This window comes from Mus pahari, chromosome 1 (assembly GCF_900095145.1).
Source record: "Mus pahari chromosome 1, PAHARI_EIJ_v1.1, whole genome shotgun sequence".
Classification (NCBI taxonomy): Eukaryota; Metazoa; Chordata; class Mammalia; order Rodentia; family Muridae; genus Mus; species Mus pahari.
The window spans coordinates 90023654-90041262 of NC_034590.1; the positions used below are offsets into that span (position 1 = coordinate 90023654).

The following is a 17609-nucleotide window of genomic DNA, read 5'->3' on the forward strand; positions in this document are numbered from 1 at the left end:
CACCAAATACCAGATTAGGTTCCCTTCTCCCTCCCATCCCCATCCACTTTCCCTCCCATGTCCCTCTCCTGACCCACTTGTGTTTTCTTTCTTCTCTCTCCCAAGTGGGACTGAGGTGTCCTCACTTGGCCACTTCAGCTTGTTGACCTTTTGAGTTCTGTGAACAGTATCTTGGGTATTCTGTGTTTGTTTTTTGTTTGTTTGTTTTTTTTGTTTGTTTTTTGTCTTGTTTTGTTTATTTTTTGGCTAATATCCATTTATTAGTGAGTATGTGCCATGCATGTCCTTTTGGGTGGGTCTGAGTTACCTCACTCAGGATGATATTTTCTAGTTAAGATGGAGTTTATGTCTTATTATTAAGATTTGTGATGTGATGGTGATAAGTATGTTAGTCTAGAATTGGTAGAGAGATAGACAAATCAATGAGAGAAGAGAGAACAAAAAGTAGATCTATTATAGTAAGATGCCAGACTGACTTTGACAATGATGCAACAGAATATAATCAAAGAAAAACCTATTCAAAAAATAGTGTGGCACTAATAGCTAAAACAACAAAAATCCCTGTCTTCTGCAAATTAACATATTCTGCCTAAATTAAAATGATGAAGCCTTTAAGAGAGAGCATGTGAGAAAGTCTTTATAACTTAGAGCTAGTTGATTCCTTAGACATGAAACAAAATTATGATCAAGAAGTAAGATGTGAGTTATTTGGACTCCTTTTACCTACTACAGATGTGCTTTCTCTTAAAATTAAAATAGTCATCCTTTGTTTCTTACAGCTGATTTAAAAGTACCTTACTGAAATTTCAAACACAGAGGTCCTTTACCATTTTCTCTTTAGGTTTTAGTTCTGTGGAAATTGGTTTGGGGACTTAGGTGCTTGCTTGCTTGCTTGCTTGCTTGCTTGCTTGCTTGCTTGCTTGCTTGCTTGCTTGCTTGCTTGCTTGCTTGCAGTGCAGCAGACTGAACCTAGGGGTCTTATACATCCTAGGCAAGCCTTCTGCTGAGCTGTGTCCTCAGCCCTGGAGCTTTTGGTTCGATATACATTAAAGCACTACATCAGCAATATTGTAACTCACACATATATTCTTGAAAGTCAAGGAAAGCTGAAGTTTATTCAAAGGGAAAAAATATTCTTTAAAAAAAAAAAGAGTAGGGAAGATATAAATTTCAGCAGTTGCCCAGAGAGAAGAGCCAGAGCCAGCATGGAGGTCCCCTGTATGGTGGACAGCGAGTCCCCCTGTATGGTGGACAGCAGCTGCATGGTTGGAAGGAGCACCTTGGAGAGAGAGTAAGGAAGCCCAAAGTATAAACAGCAACAACCGCAAAGAACACATTTAGCTCTGGCCAGCATCAGAAAAAAGACAAACAAAATGAGAGAGGGAGGGAGAAAGAAGAGGGAAGAGGAAGGTTAGTAGAGGATAGTTACACCTTTCTGACAAACAGCTGAACCTCATGGCAACTCATAGAGTGTGCTATGGAGTAAGAATTCAGAAAAGAAAAGTACATTATCTCATTAAAGGGATACTTATTCTGGCTGTCTTGTCTTGTTTTGTTTTGTTTTGTTTTGTTTTGTTTTGTTTTGTTTTAGCATGGCTTAATGTGATTCTGCCTTCCTAGGGGTGATCGTGGCTTCCTGGGGGGTGGTCTCTTGTCCAGATTCATAAACCCACCAAACTGGATTAACTCTTTTTTATGTTTTAGGTAGCTTGAAATGTTAGGTCTCATGGAAATCTAGAAATGCAATCCCAAAGCTGGTACCAGTACTAGAGTTCTAGTCTCCCCACTCAGGTAGAACTTTTAGGTAGGGAAGGGTGCTCATTTAGGAAGAGATAAGAAACTAGATCTTGCTTCTGGTAATCCTGGACATGTTTTGTGTATGTCCTGAATGTGGCCTGTCCAGTTACTATCTCTTGTTCCCATTACTTAGCTCTGCAGAAGTGACCATAACTACCATTAGGGAATTGGGATAATAACTGATCTGGCTGAATGGGACATTGGGTACAGCAGTTGGGATACCTCTCTGGTGAGCCTATCTAAAAGATACCAGAAGTATATCCACGATTTGTATGTCTTAATTGCCATGTGTAGGAAAGAAAGGAACCCCTTGACTGGCAACTGGAAAGAGACTTGAGGGAGAAGTAAAGGTGATCGTTATTAGTATTACAAGTCTTAGAATGGGAGGGAGCCAAAAGGGGCAGAAGAGAGCTATTTTAAATGTCCAAATCAGAATCCATTATGCTCTTGATAGGTTCACCGTGCATGTGTCCTCTGTGCTCCTTCTTGTTTTTTACTGTGGCCTCCAAGGTTGGACTCAGTAGTAATGAACCCAGCACCTGTGTTTGTTTGAGCATTCTGATAGCTGTTGCAGTGGCTAGAATCACAGTGCATTTTCTTCTAGAGAGGGAGAGACCTTTAACCATCTTTCAGTTTTTAGATTAAAATGAGAGTGGGTGTGTTTTCCCAGCTGCTAATTGGCACTACATTGTTGAATTAAACAACAGTCAGAATGTCCACACTGGACACCACTTTTCTTATGGAGAAGAAAACCATCCATGGTACATAGTTGTCTAAATAATATCTCATAGAGATTTAACTCTAATATCTAAAGGAAGTGACTCCTTGAACTGTTTAAGAAATATGCTAATCATTTTCATTTTTGGTTATACTTTTCTGGTGGATGTTTTGGACTATTCAGGCTGCCAAATCTGACCATTTTTGTTTTTAGCATCAGAGTCAGATGAAGATATAATCCTTTTGAGTCTTCACATTTCTGTATTTCATTAAGATTTTTGTTTTGTTTTGTTTTTTGTTTTTTTTTGTTTTGGGGGGTTTTTTGCTTTTTTATTTGTTTGCTTGTTTTGTTTGTTTGTTTTTGCTTTTTTCAAGACAGGGTTTCTCTGTGTAGCCCTGGCTGTCCTGGAACTCACTCTGTAGACCAGGCTGGCCTCGAACTCAGAAATCCGCCTGCCTCTGCCTCCCAAGTGCTGGGATTAAAGGCATATGCCACCACTGCCTGGCCATTAAGATCATTTTTAAAAATAATTCTTGAATTTATTTTGAACATTTTCTTCTTCCTTCTGGGACTAAAATGACATGTGCACTAGATGCTTTGCACTGATCCATGTGTTAATGAGGCTGTGTTCAACTTCTTCCAGTCTTCTTCATGATGCTGCAGAAGCTGGACAATTTCATTGATATGTCTCCACTACTTTCTTCTCTGTTACCATCAAACCATTATCAAATGAGGTTTAATTTGAAGTTCTAGCCACTCCCTGTCTTTGCTCTTCTTTGAAACAGCTTTATAAAGCATCAAGAAATACAATGTACCTTGCAGATCTATCATATGTCTATTTAATGTATATGAATCAGTGGATTTCAGTGGACTTGGAGTGGTCCAAGTACTACAACAATGGATTAGAGTTCACCTCCAAAGAAGCTGTACATAGTCTTGATCCTGACTCCATCAGGGAACACTAGAATGCTTCTTGCCCTATAGACTGTCCTGGTTGGATGTACATTGTGCTGCTGGTTCATCTAACATCACACAACTTTTTGTAGTAAAGATTTATAAAATGCCAAAAAGATTTTGTACCTGAAATATCCATTAATTACTCTCATGTCAATATTTAAGAAAAAAAGATCACAATATTTGTAATAGATTTTTGTCTATATAAAGTAGCATCTCACCTCACAAACAGAATTACTGAATGTTTTACTTAAGCAGACAATTTTGTCCCTCTGTAGTTCGAGGTTTTCCTTCAGAAGCTGAGTTTGAGGAGTACATTCTCTTTGATTACATGTCTCAGAAAGTACTGGCTGCCATTGTTTTTGACTGTGACTTCAAAAACAAAAGTGATCCTCTGCCACTTCAGGTAAGAAAATTTTATTTAAGGTTTTCAAATAAGTAGTGTTCCTATAATAGTACCTTTACCTTCTAGGATTTTTAATGAATTAATTATATTAGCCCAATTTTGCAAATGGAAAAAAAACTAATTCCTGAAACAAACTAATAATATATAATAAAGCAAGAATACTAATTCATTTTTGAGTGATTCAATGTCTTCACTATCAGCTTGACTAGATTTAGAATCACCCAAGAAATCTGTGAAGGGTGAACTAAGGGGATAAGAACCACCCTAAATGTGGAGTGGAGTGTCTCATGGGCTGTGTAGGGAAAGGAGAAAGCCTGCAGAGTCCTACCATTTCACCTTTTCTGGTTTTTGGCTATAGTGTGAACTACTCTGCTCCGCCATGCCTTTCTTTAGCATCTGAAACTGAGTCAAAATAAATCTTTAGTCCTTTAAATTGTTTCTGTCAGGTATTGTCACAGCAACACACACACACACACACACACACACACAAATACAGGAGAGAACTGTAGACTAAGAAGAAACCTTAATTAACCAGCACTTGTATTTCATACACGGTGGTAAAGGTGTGTTTTAAGTCAGAGGCATTTTTTATTGGTAGACAACTGAACTCAGAAATCCCTTCTTCAAATAAGAAACAAAATATAATTCCTTTCATAAGTCTACAGAAGACTTGTAGACTTAAATGTATCAATTCAACCATATGGTATCAGGACTGAAGAGAGGCTGATGGTGTCTACAGAAAGACAAGGAAAGAGCAGTGCTTTGAATTTGGAGTCCCTAGAAAATTTTATAGGCATCCTATCCTGGTGGTTGTAGAAATAAGTGATCAGTCGGTAGCACCTAGAGATTGAGCCACACCTACAGTTTCTAAAACAGGCACTATTGGAAGACAAAAGTGGGATCTGCATTGTCTTAATATCTATCCCTTATTTTGTGGCTCCATTCAACTATGCAGCTTTCTTAGCTTGGCATAAAGCTATATATCCATTTATGTGGATTTAGGTGTGTGGGCATTAGCATTCATTGACTCAAAGTATCTTCCGTGCCATGTCAAGTGTCATTCTTGCTACCTACAGTCTCTTCTCAAATCTCAAATCTTTGAATGAAATTCCCAATGCTAAAATTCCCATAGATTTTCTCAAGTGATTAGTCTATTTTAATAATTATCTCTCTAGAATTTTATTTATTTATTTATTTACTTACTTACTTACTATTGTACATGATGTGCGTAGGCACTCAGCCATGGCTATAGCATACACATGGTGGTCAGGGGGCAACTTTGGGGAATCAGTTCTCTCCTTCCCCCGTGGGTCTTGGAATTCAAACTTGGTTCTTCAGGATTGCATACCAAGTGCTTTTACCCTCTGTGCCATCTCGACAGCCTTTTTTTGATGGTTTTCTAAATGAATATTATAGTCTCTAGTGAGAAGTCTGGTGTAATTCTAATAGGTCTGCCTTCATGTTACTTGACCTTTTTCCCTTACTGCTTTTAATATTCTGTCTTTATTTAGTGCATTTGTTGTTCTGATTATTATGTGTTGGGAGGAATTTCTTTTCTGGTTCAGTCTATTTGGAGTTCTCTAGGCTTCTTGTATGTTCATAGGCATCTCTTTCTTTAGGTTAGGGAAGTTTTCTTCTATAATTTTGTTGAAGATATTTACTGGCCCTTTAAGTTGAAATTTTTCATTCTCATCTGTACCTATCATTCTTAGATTTGGTCTTGTCATTGTGTCCTAGATTTCCTGGATGTTTTGAGTTAGGAGGTTTTTGAATTTTTTATTTTCTTTGATTGTTGTGTCCATGTTCTCTATGGAATCTTCTACACCTGAGATTCTCTCTTCCATCTCTTGTATTCTGCTGGTGATGCTTGCATCTATGGCTCCTGATCTCTTTCCTAGGATTTCTATCTCCAGAGTTGTCTCCCTTTGGGTTTTCTTTATTGTTTCTACTTCCATTTTTAGATCCTGGATGGTTTTGTTCAATTCTTTCTTTCACCTGTTTGGTTGTGTTTTCCTGTAATTCTTTAAGGGATTTTTGTGTTTCCTCTTTAAGGACTTCTACCTGTTTAGCTGCGTTCTCCTATATTTCTTTAAGGAAGTTATTAATGTCCTTCTTAAAATTCTCTACCAGCATCATGCGATGTGATTTTAAATCTGAATCTTGCTTTTCTGGTGTGTTGGGGTATCCAGTTCTCACTTTGGTGGGATTACTGGGTTCGGGTGATGCCAAGTAATTTTGGTTTCTGTTGGTAGGATTCTTATATTTGCCTTTCGCCATCTGGTAATCTCTGGTGTTAGATGTTCTAGCTGTCTCTGGCTGGAGCTTATTCCTCCTGTGAGTCTGTTAGCCTGTGTCAGCACTCCTGGGAGACCAGCTCTCTCCTGGCAAGACCAGTGCATAGAGGGCTGCGGAACAGCTCCACTTCCTGGCTGCAGATGTAGGCCCATAGGACCCTGTCCTAGAAGCTCTGTTGCTTCTGTGGGCCAGGGGACCCGCCTTCTCCTGTGCAGACCCACCTTAGAGAATGCTTTCCATTTTATTAAACAAATAATGTTCCATGTAACAAGCTTTGATTAAAGGGTTTTTATTTTCAAAAATTGCACTTAAGAAACTGAATTGTGAAGACTTAATATTTAAAGAAATTATTTATAAAGCATATTTGTGATAATATACTAATATCCAAGATATTTCAAAAGTCCTATAATTCAATAATAAAAATTTTAATTTTGGGAATGTTTATAAAATTAAACAATGAGATACTACTCTCAAACACATGCATCATTTATCATAGATATATATATATATAAACATATTTATTTCCTACTTTTATTCCCTAATCTGAACTTTAGACACTGTTTCCCAATATTGCCAGCTGAATGGTATCTCTGCATTCTCTTTTTCTTTCAGTTAGTGGGCATGGTTTCTGTTTTTTTTTTCCTATATCTTGAATAGTTGCATACCACTCTGTTACATAGACATGTCATGGTTTTATCCATCTCATAGATTGCAATTAAGTTAATTCTTATACATTTGGACCACAGACAATATTATAGCAGACTTACTGTTCAAAATTAATTTATAATTCCAGATTATTCAAATCTGTTTCTTTAAAAAGTATTTGAGTTGATCAATAATTGACTGTTGTGGTTTCAGAGATTGTTGTGAACTTAACTCATTAAAATATAATAGCCACAGAAGTGGTTGCTCACAGTCATCTATAGGATGGAACACGGGGCCCCCAATGAGGAGATAGAGAAATTACCCAAGGAGCTGAAGGGGTCTGCAACCCTATAGGTGGAACAACAATATGAACTAACCAGTACCCCCAGAGCTCGTGTCTCTAGCTGCATATATAGAAGAAGATGGCCTAGTCGGCCATCATTGGGAAGAGAGGCCCCTAGGTCTTGCAAACTTTATATGCCCCATACGGGGGAAAGCCAGAGCCAAGAAGTGGGTAGGGGCGCAGGGCGGGGGGAGGGCATAGGGGACATTTGGGATAGCATTTGAAATGTAAATGAACAAGATATCTAATAAAATATATATATTAGCCATTGGAACAGCATTAGGAGGTAATCAGGTCACGAGGACTCAACCTGATGAAAGAGGAGTGCAGTCTCCTTTTGGTTCTGTATTTCTTTGTCTTTCACCCCTAACTATATGAATCAAAGGACTTCTTTCCTTCATGGACCATTTTGTAAACAACCAGCAAACTGCCAGCCCCTTGATAATGCTGTCTCTACCTCCATAGCTATTACAAACTGGTCAAGTTACAGCAGCACAGAATAGGTTATGGTAACTTGTGTGCTCCTGTTAGCTGTTAGTTATTGCTTGATTCTCCATTGGTGTGCCATTTTTCATTCATCCTACAAGGACTGGATTCATGTGCTTGATTGTCTGTAGCTCTGCAAACATTCATTGTTCAGCTTTGTATTTTGCCAATATAGGTAAAAAGAGTAGCTTATACATCTATAGTATAAATTTACATTTATTTCATGTCCTTGAGACATGCTTGTCTTTCAAATGTATCTAGGGAGCATACAGTCTCTACCTTGCTCACTGTGCATTTTAGGCATTCAGAATTTATCAGATTGGTTTCATCTCTAAAGTCACTTGTTTTACTACTGGGATGTAACTTTATTGCTAACATTTGCTTTTAAGTTTCCTTTTGGTTTTCAACATACATGCCTTTTTATCAATACTTTCAGGTAAAATATCACTTGCGTTTTGTTGGTGCACAGAGGACCATCTGGTGGCCAGACAAGATAGGCTGGAAAACGAGACTTCTCTTTCCTAATCATCCTTCTATACGACCCAGGAATCCAAATTATCTTGATGGAGGAAGTCCTGGTAAGCAGATCCTCAGCATGCTTATTTTATCAAAATGGTCACAAGCTATTACTGTTATGCCCAGATTTTGAGGCCCCTAAAGAGACCACCAGGAACCACAACTCCAATGCAAGCACAGGAGAGTCTTTATTCAGGCTCAAGCCTGGACCACAAACCTTCCTTATGCAACAAGATAGGAGAGCAGCACCAAGGTATAAGGAATAGGGTTTATAAAGGAAAAACCTGCAAATGGGGATTTCTAAGCCTTGATGTTACATGATTGGGTAAGAGGGTAAAAGAATGTTGGCCTTTAAGCTGATTGGTTCACAGAATCTGGTCAACCACAAGGAGGGACCACATACCTAAAAGAGGAGCATCTTGACCCATGTTTCCTTAGCCCACCCTGATATTATCTACTGGCCACAGCTGTTATGTCTATTTTGCAACTCCCAAGAATATCTCATGGTTTTTCTCAGAACTCAGGGGTGGGGGCCAAATCACTCTAAAGACAAGTTAGCTTAAAATGGAGTCTGAAAAACAAAATGGAGTTTGTTCTGCTATTTTAATCCCTTTTCAGTATATGTATAAACATATACTTATGTTTAAATATTTATGTTCATTTAACAAATGAGAAATGTTTATTCTTCATGGTACTTAAAATTTATATTATAACAGTCTTTTGGTCTCTACTCTTAATAAATTTATATCTTATTGTACCCATCTTCAGTTCTCATATCAGTATAAACATATTTTTAAATTTTTTGTGTTATTTAATTTAATGTAATTTAATTTATATCCCAAACGTTGCCCCCTTCCCAGTCTCCCCTAGCAGAGTTCTTTGCCCCATTTTTACTTTTATTCAAAAGTATTCACTATATATGTGTATGACTGGGGTCCAGTATGATAGTTCAGTATACACCTACAGTGTGCAATATCAAATCTTACTTCTTGCCTATCTTCCATAATCATAGTTCAATATTTAGATTAAATTTATTTAATTAACCTGAGAGTACAAAGTACTTGTTTGTCTATGTGCATTGCTATTTAACTTAATAAACTCTTGTTATACTCATGTTGTTGCAAAGGACATGATTTTTTTAAGTAATCATTGCATGATGGTTATTGATACCCATACTGATTAAGACAATTAAAAGTTCTGAGTTCTTTTTATTAATGGCCAGACCAGGAACAAGCTCCTGCCTCTGAAAAGTCTGGTAGTTCCCACACTGGGTACAGCATTTTTAAGACAAAACTGTAATTAAATCAGTGTTCAAGAGGGGCTACTTTAGTGAAGAATTTACAGGGGACTAGTAACGTCTGATTGCTGTGCAAGTCTCTGTAGTATTTTCCAGACACAGCATAATATGTTTGGATCATGTTCAAGGTCATGGATGGTCTCTGAAGCACTGCTAAGGCAGAGAAGACTGTCTGAGGGAGTGGAAGCTTAAGAAGTGACTTGGCAGACAGAAGTTTGGGATGGGATTTTGTTCCTTTCCTTGTTTCAGTTTAATACTTCTTTATTGCTTAAATAATATTCCTGCTCTCTCCATCCATTCATCTACTGATGAGTACCTAGCTAGAGTCCCTATCTCAGCTCCTAGGAAGACTACCACAATAAACATCAGCATGTTTTTGTACCCTTGATATGCTGATTTGTTTCTTTTGAATACATATATAGAAGCAGAATAGCTATATTTTTCCTTTTATTTCCCACTTTCTCTTCTATCAGGTTCAGTGAATCTGGTTTTTTGTTGAGGTCTTTCATCCACTTGGAGTTGAATCTTGTACAGAGTGATACATATGGATATATTTGCATTCTTCATGCAGCTATCCCATTTGATCAGCCCCATTTGTTGAAAATGGTTTCTTTTATCCAGAGTATGTTTCTGGCTCCTTTATAAAAATCACACGTCCATAGGTGTGTGGATTTATGTCTGGGTCTTCAATTCGATTCCATTGATCAACATCTCTGTTTTTATGCTAATTCTATGCTGCTTGTATTACTCTGTAGTACAACTTGAAATCAGAGATGGTTATAACTGTAGTAGTTCATTTATCATTCAGAATTGTTCTAGCTCTCATTGGTTTCTATGTTTCCATATGAAGTTGAAAATTGTCCTTTTGAGTTCTGTGATAAATTGTGTTGGAATTTTGATGGGGAATGCATTGAATCTGTAGACTGCCTTTTGTAAAATGGTCGTTTTTACTATGTTAATCCTACAGATCCAAGAGCATGGGAAATCTTTCTGTCTTCTGATATCTTCAATTTCTTTTTTCAAACAGTTGAAGTTTTTATCATACAAGTCTTTCAGTGACTTAGTGTAAGTTTTCCCAGCGTATTTCATATTATTTGAAGCTCCTTTGAAAGATGTTATTTCCATGATTTCTTTCTTAGCTTGTCACTTGTATTTAGGAAGGCTACTTTTTACAAAAGTTAATCTTGTATCCATCCAGCCACTTTGCTGGAAGTATTTATTAGCTGTGGGAGTTCCTCAGTGAGATTTTTAAGTTCATTTTGTATAAGTATCAAATCATCTGTAAATAATGATATTTTAACTTCTTCCATTCCAAATGGTTTCCCCTTGATATTCTTCAGCTGTCTTATTGCTCTAGCTAAAACTTATACTTATAAAACTTATCTACTATATTGAGTAGATATGGAGTGAACAACTTCAACTTGTTCCTGATTTTAGTTGAATGTTTTAAGTTTCTATTTAAGATGATATTGGCTATTGGCTTGCTGTAAATTGCATTTATTATGTTTAAGTATGTAGCTTGTATCCCTAATTTCTTCAGTACTTTTATTATGAAGGGGTATTGAATCTTGTCAAAGCCCCTTTCTACATCTAATGAGATGATCATATTTTTTTTTCAGTTTGTTTATATGGTGGGTTACATGTACTGATTTTCTTATATTGAATCATCCATGCATCTCTGGAATGGCGCATACTTGATCATGGCAGATATTTTTTTGAACATTCTTGGATTTGTCTTATAACTATTTTATTACTTTTACATCTATGTTTATAAGGAAAATTGGTCTGTAATTTTCTTTCTTTGATGAGTCTTTATGTGATTTGGGTATCATGGTGACTGTGGCCTCATAAAATGAATTGGAAATATTATTTCTGTTTCTATTGTGTAAAATAATTTGAAAGTCTGGTAGAATTGTTCATTAAACTCACCTGGTCCTGAGCTTTTTTGAGAGGGTGGAGTTATAACTGCTTCTATTTCACTAGGGGTTATAGGTCTATTTCAATTGTTTATCTGATCTTGATTTCACTTTGATAAATTTTACATATTGAGAAAATTATCCATTTCTTTTACATTTTCCAATTTGGTGGAGGACATTTAAAGTATGTCCTTACGATTCTCTAGATTTCTTAAGTGTTGTTATGTCTCCCTTTTCATTTCTGATTTTTATAAGTAGTATATCTTTCTTCATGTTTGAGTTATTGATCTCAGCACTAAGTTTGATTATTTCTTGACATTAGTCCTCTTGAGTGTACTCACTTCTTTTTATTCTAGAGATTTCAGGTGTACTCTTAAGCTGCTATTATGATATCCAATTTTTTTATGTAGGCACTTAATGCTATGAACTTTCCTCTTAGCACCACTTTCATTGTGTCTCATAAGTTTGGGTATGCATTTAACTCTAGAAAGTCTTTAATTTCTTTATTTCTGTCTTGAGCCATTTTTTATTCAGTAAAGAGTTGTTAGGTTTCTATGAATTTGTATTTTTTCTATTATTTCTGTTATTGTTGATATCCAGCTTTATTCCATAGTGTCTGATAGGGTTGAAAGAGTTATTTCAGTTTTGTTGTATATATTGAGACTTACTTTGTGTCCAAGTATGAGGTCAATTTTGGAAGAATTCCTTGAAGTGCTGAGAAGTTGTATTATTTTGTGTTTCAGTGAAGTGTTCTGTAATTAGCTATTAGGTTCATTTTGTTTGTAACATGTTAGCTCAAGTATTTATCTGTATAAGTTCTGTCTTCATGACCTGTTCACTGGTGAAAGTAGAGTATTGTAGTCTCCCACTTATGAGGGCCAATATGTGAATTAAGTCATAGTAATGCTTATTTTTTAAAAGTGGATACCCTTGTGTTTAGGGTATAGATATTAAGAATTGAAATGTTGTCTTGGTAGTTTTTTTTTTGTTTGATGAGTATATAGTGTAGTTCCCCATCTCTTTTGATTGGTTTTGGCTGCCTGAATGCTACTGTGCTCCTGCCTTGATGTTAATAGACTGAACCTCTGAACCTGTAAGCCAGTGGCAATTAAATGTCATCCTTATAAGAGTTGTCTTGGTCATGATGTCTGTTCACAGCAGTAAAACCCTAAGACAGAAGTTGGTAACAGGAGTTAGATATTGCTGTGATAAGTCTGACCATGGATTTGTTTGGAAGAATGTGGATTTTGGGGACTTTGGATTTGAAAAGCTGTAGAATGCTTTAAATGGGGCTTAATGGGCTATCCTAGTAGGGATATGGAAGACTTTGAGAGTGATTTGAATTGTATAGATCTGGCCCAAGAGGTTTTCAGTGGAGAATTTCAGTATGTGAGCTAGAGACAGTTTTGTGGTATTTTCATGAAGAAAGTGACTACTTTTTGCCCTTGTCTGAAGAGTCTGCCTGAGGCTAAGGTGAAGAAATTCAGATTAATTGCATTGACAAAGGAAGTCTCAAAAAAATCTCAGCAGAGACTTTGTTCTCTGGTCAAGGCTCATGAAGGGTATTTTGAAAAAGCATAGCAAGCTGAAAAAGGAAAAAATACAAATATATGATTTAAGTATTAAAGGGGCATCAGGAAGTAGGATAGAGCTGAATCCTATGTTCTAGGAGATAACAAATTAAGGGAGTGGGACTTTGGGGCAAGATCCAGGCATGGTGGTATACACCTTTAATCCAAGGAGATAAAGACAAGCAGGTCTCCAAGTTCAAGGCCCGTCTGGGTCCAAGCAAGTTCTAGGCAAAGAAAAGCTTAAATCCAGGTGTGGTGGTACATAATTTTAATCCCAGGAGACAGGCATGCAGATCTCTGAGTTCAAGGTCAATCTACAGGGCAAGTTTCTAGACAGCCAAGCTTAGGCATTTGGAAGGAGTGAGAAAACAGAAAGCTGGTGATAATGTAATAGAACAAGGGGAGCCATGTTCCAGCCCCAGCAAGCAGCAGAACTTGGCAGCTTCAGCCATGTGGTTCTGGGAGTCAAGAGTAGAAGGGACTACAAGGACAATTGATGCTGGTTAGCTGGAGCTAAGAAATTAGTGGTGATTAATGTCATCACTAAGAAAATATTCTGGGAGTTATTTTCTGAGAGCACAAATAAGCTGTGTTCCAGAGATTGCCAACGTTGTACCGAATGCTGTGGCTGTAAATAGTAATGTGTAAGTCACCCAGGTGGTACTGATCTTGAAGGCATGAAGGGGTCATGAAAAGCAGCTGAGGCATAGTGAGAGGCTATGGAAGGCCATTGGTGAAGGTACAGCCTCAGTGGCAACTGATGGCCCAGAACTAAAGGGATCATGCAAAGGATTTGAGGCTTGGCACCATGAAGAGAGCTTATGAGAGGCTATTGGTGAAACTTAGTTGCAGCAGATCTCATGTATTGGAGATGCCAGTAACATGGAATGATCACCAATAATAGCAGCAGCAGTGGTGTGGATCAACCTGAGCTTAGAGTGCAACAGAGGGCAGAGTTGGAGAAGTGACACCAGCCCTTTGGAGGAATCCAGAAGATCATGTATGGATCCCAGACACTGGAAAAAGAAACTGTAACATTGAAGTTGCCCAGGAGGCCCCAATATGCTTGAGATGCCAGATCAATAGGCTACCTGCTTAGGAAAGCTGCTAATGGGGGATGGAACCAGTCCAGGAGAAAAGTTTGTTGCAGTCAACAAAGACTAAAAACTATGGGCGTGGGCCTTAATACCCTTGTCCTAGCTGCCTTAAGAACAAGAGGTAGAACTCTCAGCTCCTCCAGCCCCACATCTGCCTGGATGCTGCCCAACTTGCTTCTTGGTCATGGTGTTTTGTGCAGGAATATAAACCCTAACACAACAGAACCAATTACCCAGAGCTGGCACTGCTCACAGTAGGGTGGCCACTTCATACTAAGGGTCAATGAAGAAAATGTCCCACAGGCTTGCCTATAGGTCAGTCTAATGGGGGCTGTTTCTTGATTTAGTTTCCCTTTTCTCAGGTTGATACTAGTTTATGTAAAGTTGAAAAAAAGAAAAGAACCAATCAACACAAACAATTGTGCTGTTTCTATGTCCTAGCTATTGTGCACAGAGCAACTATGAGCATATAAGAACATGTGTCTCTTTAATAGAAAATAGTCCTTTGAGTGTATGTCCTGGAGTGATACAATGGAGTAGTATGGTAGATAAATGTCTAGTTTCCTGTGGAAACACCACACAGAGTTCCACAGTGGCTGCCCAGTTTGCATTCTCACCAACAGATCACATGATTACCTTTCCCACCAATCTCACTAGTGTTTAATATAATTTTTTTGTTTTGTTCTTTGTCCTTATTAATTTAAGTTTTTCCAGTAGGGTATATTTTGATCATATTTCCCCTCCCCCCAACTCGTGTCAGATCTTCTCAAACTCCCTACTCACCCAACTTTACGTGATCCGCCCCCCTTTCTCTATTCTCAAAGCAAACCAAAACAACAAACAAATAAACCCCTTAAAACAAATAAGAAAAATGCCAAAAACTGAACAAAAAATTCACTTAAAAAAATAAATAAAACACTGAGTTTGTTTTGTGTTGACTCCTGGACATTGGACCTACCCTGAAAGGTGGTTGATATGCCCAGTAACACTCACTAGAGAAAACTTTATTTTCCCTTTCCAGTGGGCATCATTTACAGATAGCTCCTTGGCTGAGGTGAAACCCTGTGTCCACTCCCCACCCATCTGGCTTGACCTTGTGGCTCTTGTTCATCCAAGATCCATCCATTTATGTGCATATTTGTAATTTCATTTTTCCAAAAAACAGCTATTAAGAAAAATCCATTGTGTAAATGTACCACACTTAATATCCTTTCATCAGTTGATCAATTCCTAAGTATAACCTGCTCAGTCCATGTAATGTTACTTGTGTGTATGTTTTCAGGGCTAACCATTTGGTACTGGACAATCAATTCGTTTGTTCATTTCTGAGAAACATAGATGAGAAACATGGTTTATAGATGTCACAGCTGGGTAGGACTGTTGGTTGCATTTCTCCTTTGGAAACGTGAATCTCATACCAGCTTTTCTTGAGACCTTATGGGTTTATTTCTGCCCTCTTTGGCTGTCCACTGGTGCCTTGCTTGTTTGGCTCACTTTTGGATAGCCATATTGGTGAGATGTTATAGGTGCAGCTTCTGAAATTACTGGGAGACATAGTCTTGCAGGACAATCTCTGATATATATATATATATATATATATATATATATATTATAAATATATTATAGTTTTTCACAGTGTTCCCTGAGTTTTATGTGCTTGAGTATTTTACAGGTGTGTCCATTGGTACTGAACTATATAACTCTACATTTTGATTGCGACTTTCTGTAGTGGTTTGTATCTATTGCAAAGAGAAGTTTTCTCAATGAGGGGTGGAGACTATACATATCTATGGGCAGAAGAACACATGTTTATAGATTGCTATTAATAATTATGCTGGTTTAGCAAAATAGTGATTGTAGATTCTCTTCGGGTAGCCATGACTTCATTAGCACTGAGTAGTTAGGTTTTTCAATACCAGTCATGGTACTTGTTGAGCAATTAAGGCCAATTAAAAAGCTGTTGGTACCACCAAGGTGTCCGAGCCATTATTGCACCCTTTGTGTTATTGTGTCATGCTGGTGGTGATATAGTTCATAGATGTCACAGCTGTGTAGGACTGTTGGTTGTTTTTCTCCTTTGGAAACATGTATAGTGCCTTCTGATACCATGAAAGCTAGTCTTCCAGGAGGAGACATGCAGGTCAGTTCCAGCTCAGTAATCTCTGGGTCCTTTTTCTAAAGTCCATGGTGTCTTCAACAACAAGGACTTACTCTCTTCATCTGAGGGTCAGCCAAGGGCGACATCTACAGGCTGTGTTTGTAGAGTCTCTTGAACAACCCTGGCCAGCTCAACAGAGGGATTTTCATGTCTGGTATTTGGGGTTTTGTTAGGTAGTCTTTGGTTCTTGGAGCAAACATTGTCAGCCCAATATGAAAAATTCATTAAGACTATATATATATCTATTTATACAGAGAATTACTTGTATTATAAGTTTTTCTTTTTTAGTAAATGCTTAATAATATGATTCCTTATAACCTTTTCAACATCCTTATTTTAGGAATTGTATTTTAACTTTTGATATTACTTTGGTTATTCTGGTGATTTTCAGTATGTTTTCCAAAATATTGTACAATATGAACTAACCAGTACCCCCAGATCTTGTGTCTCTAGCTGCAAATGTAGCAGAAGATGGCGTATTCAGCCATCATTGGGAAGAGAGACCGCTTGGTCTTGCAAACTTTATATGCCCCATAGAGGGGAACACCAGGGCCAAGAAGTGAGAGTAGGAGGGTAGGGGAGCAGGGTGGGGGGAGGGTATAGGGGACTTTGGGGATAGCGTTTGAAATGTAAATGAAGAAAATATCTAATAAAATAATTTTTAAAAAGAAAAGAAAAATTGGGATGCCTTTCATGTTCATTAATTAGAAAAAAAATCAATGTTTTTTAAATGTCCACAATATCCAGTTTATGTATTCACTGCAGTTCTTATCCATATTTGTGTAGCTGTATTGTTGAATGTTTCCTGATATGTCTAGAAGTCACTACATCACACCAGGTATCCTAGTCCTCTGGCTTTCCATCCCTTTTCCATCTTTTCATCCCTTTTCCCATTATGTTCTTCGGGGTACTCTCTGCATTTTGATCTGTGGTGGATCTCTGTAATCGTCTTCATCTGCTGCAAAGTAAGCTTCTTTGATGAGGAGTGGGAGCTACACTTTTTATATAAGGATATTTATAATACAATTAGAAATTATATTGGTCTAGGAATATGGCAGTGGTGGGCTTTCCTCTAGGGTCTATAGTCTCTCCTGTCATGGACAGTTGTTTGCAACTTCTGATTTCTTATTCTTGCATATGAATGTCTATAATGTAACTACATATGTACATCCATATTCACACATCTGTTGGTATATATGTGTTCTTGAGGAGGCCTGAGGTTGAATTTGGGCCTCGTCCTTTATTTTTCTCCTCATGTATTGGAGTAGACTTTCTGTGTTATTTATTATTTTCTTTATTTACAATACAAATGCTATCCCGAAAGTTCCCTATATCCCCCCCGCCTCTGCTCCCCTACCCACCCACTCCCACTACTTGACCCAGGCCTTCCCCTGTGCTGGGTCATATAAA

The 17609-nt window shown here is 37.6% G+C and overlaps 1 protein-coding gene across 1 annotated transcript in view; it reads left to right on the plus strand.

The window, feature by feature from the left end:
• The window catches only part of LOC110325314 (ATP-binding cassette sub-family A member 3-like), a 129078-nt gene that overhangs the window by 2959 nt on the left and 108510 nt on the right, over positions 1-17609 (plus strand). The window contains exons 3-4 of the mRNA XM_021203277.1: positions 3748-3875; positions 8081-8222. Coding sequence (XP_021058936.1) covers positions 3748-3875; positions 8081-8222 — 270 coding nt within the window. The remainder of the gene's footprint in view (positions 1-3747; positions 3876-8080; positions 8223-17609) is intronic.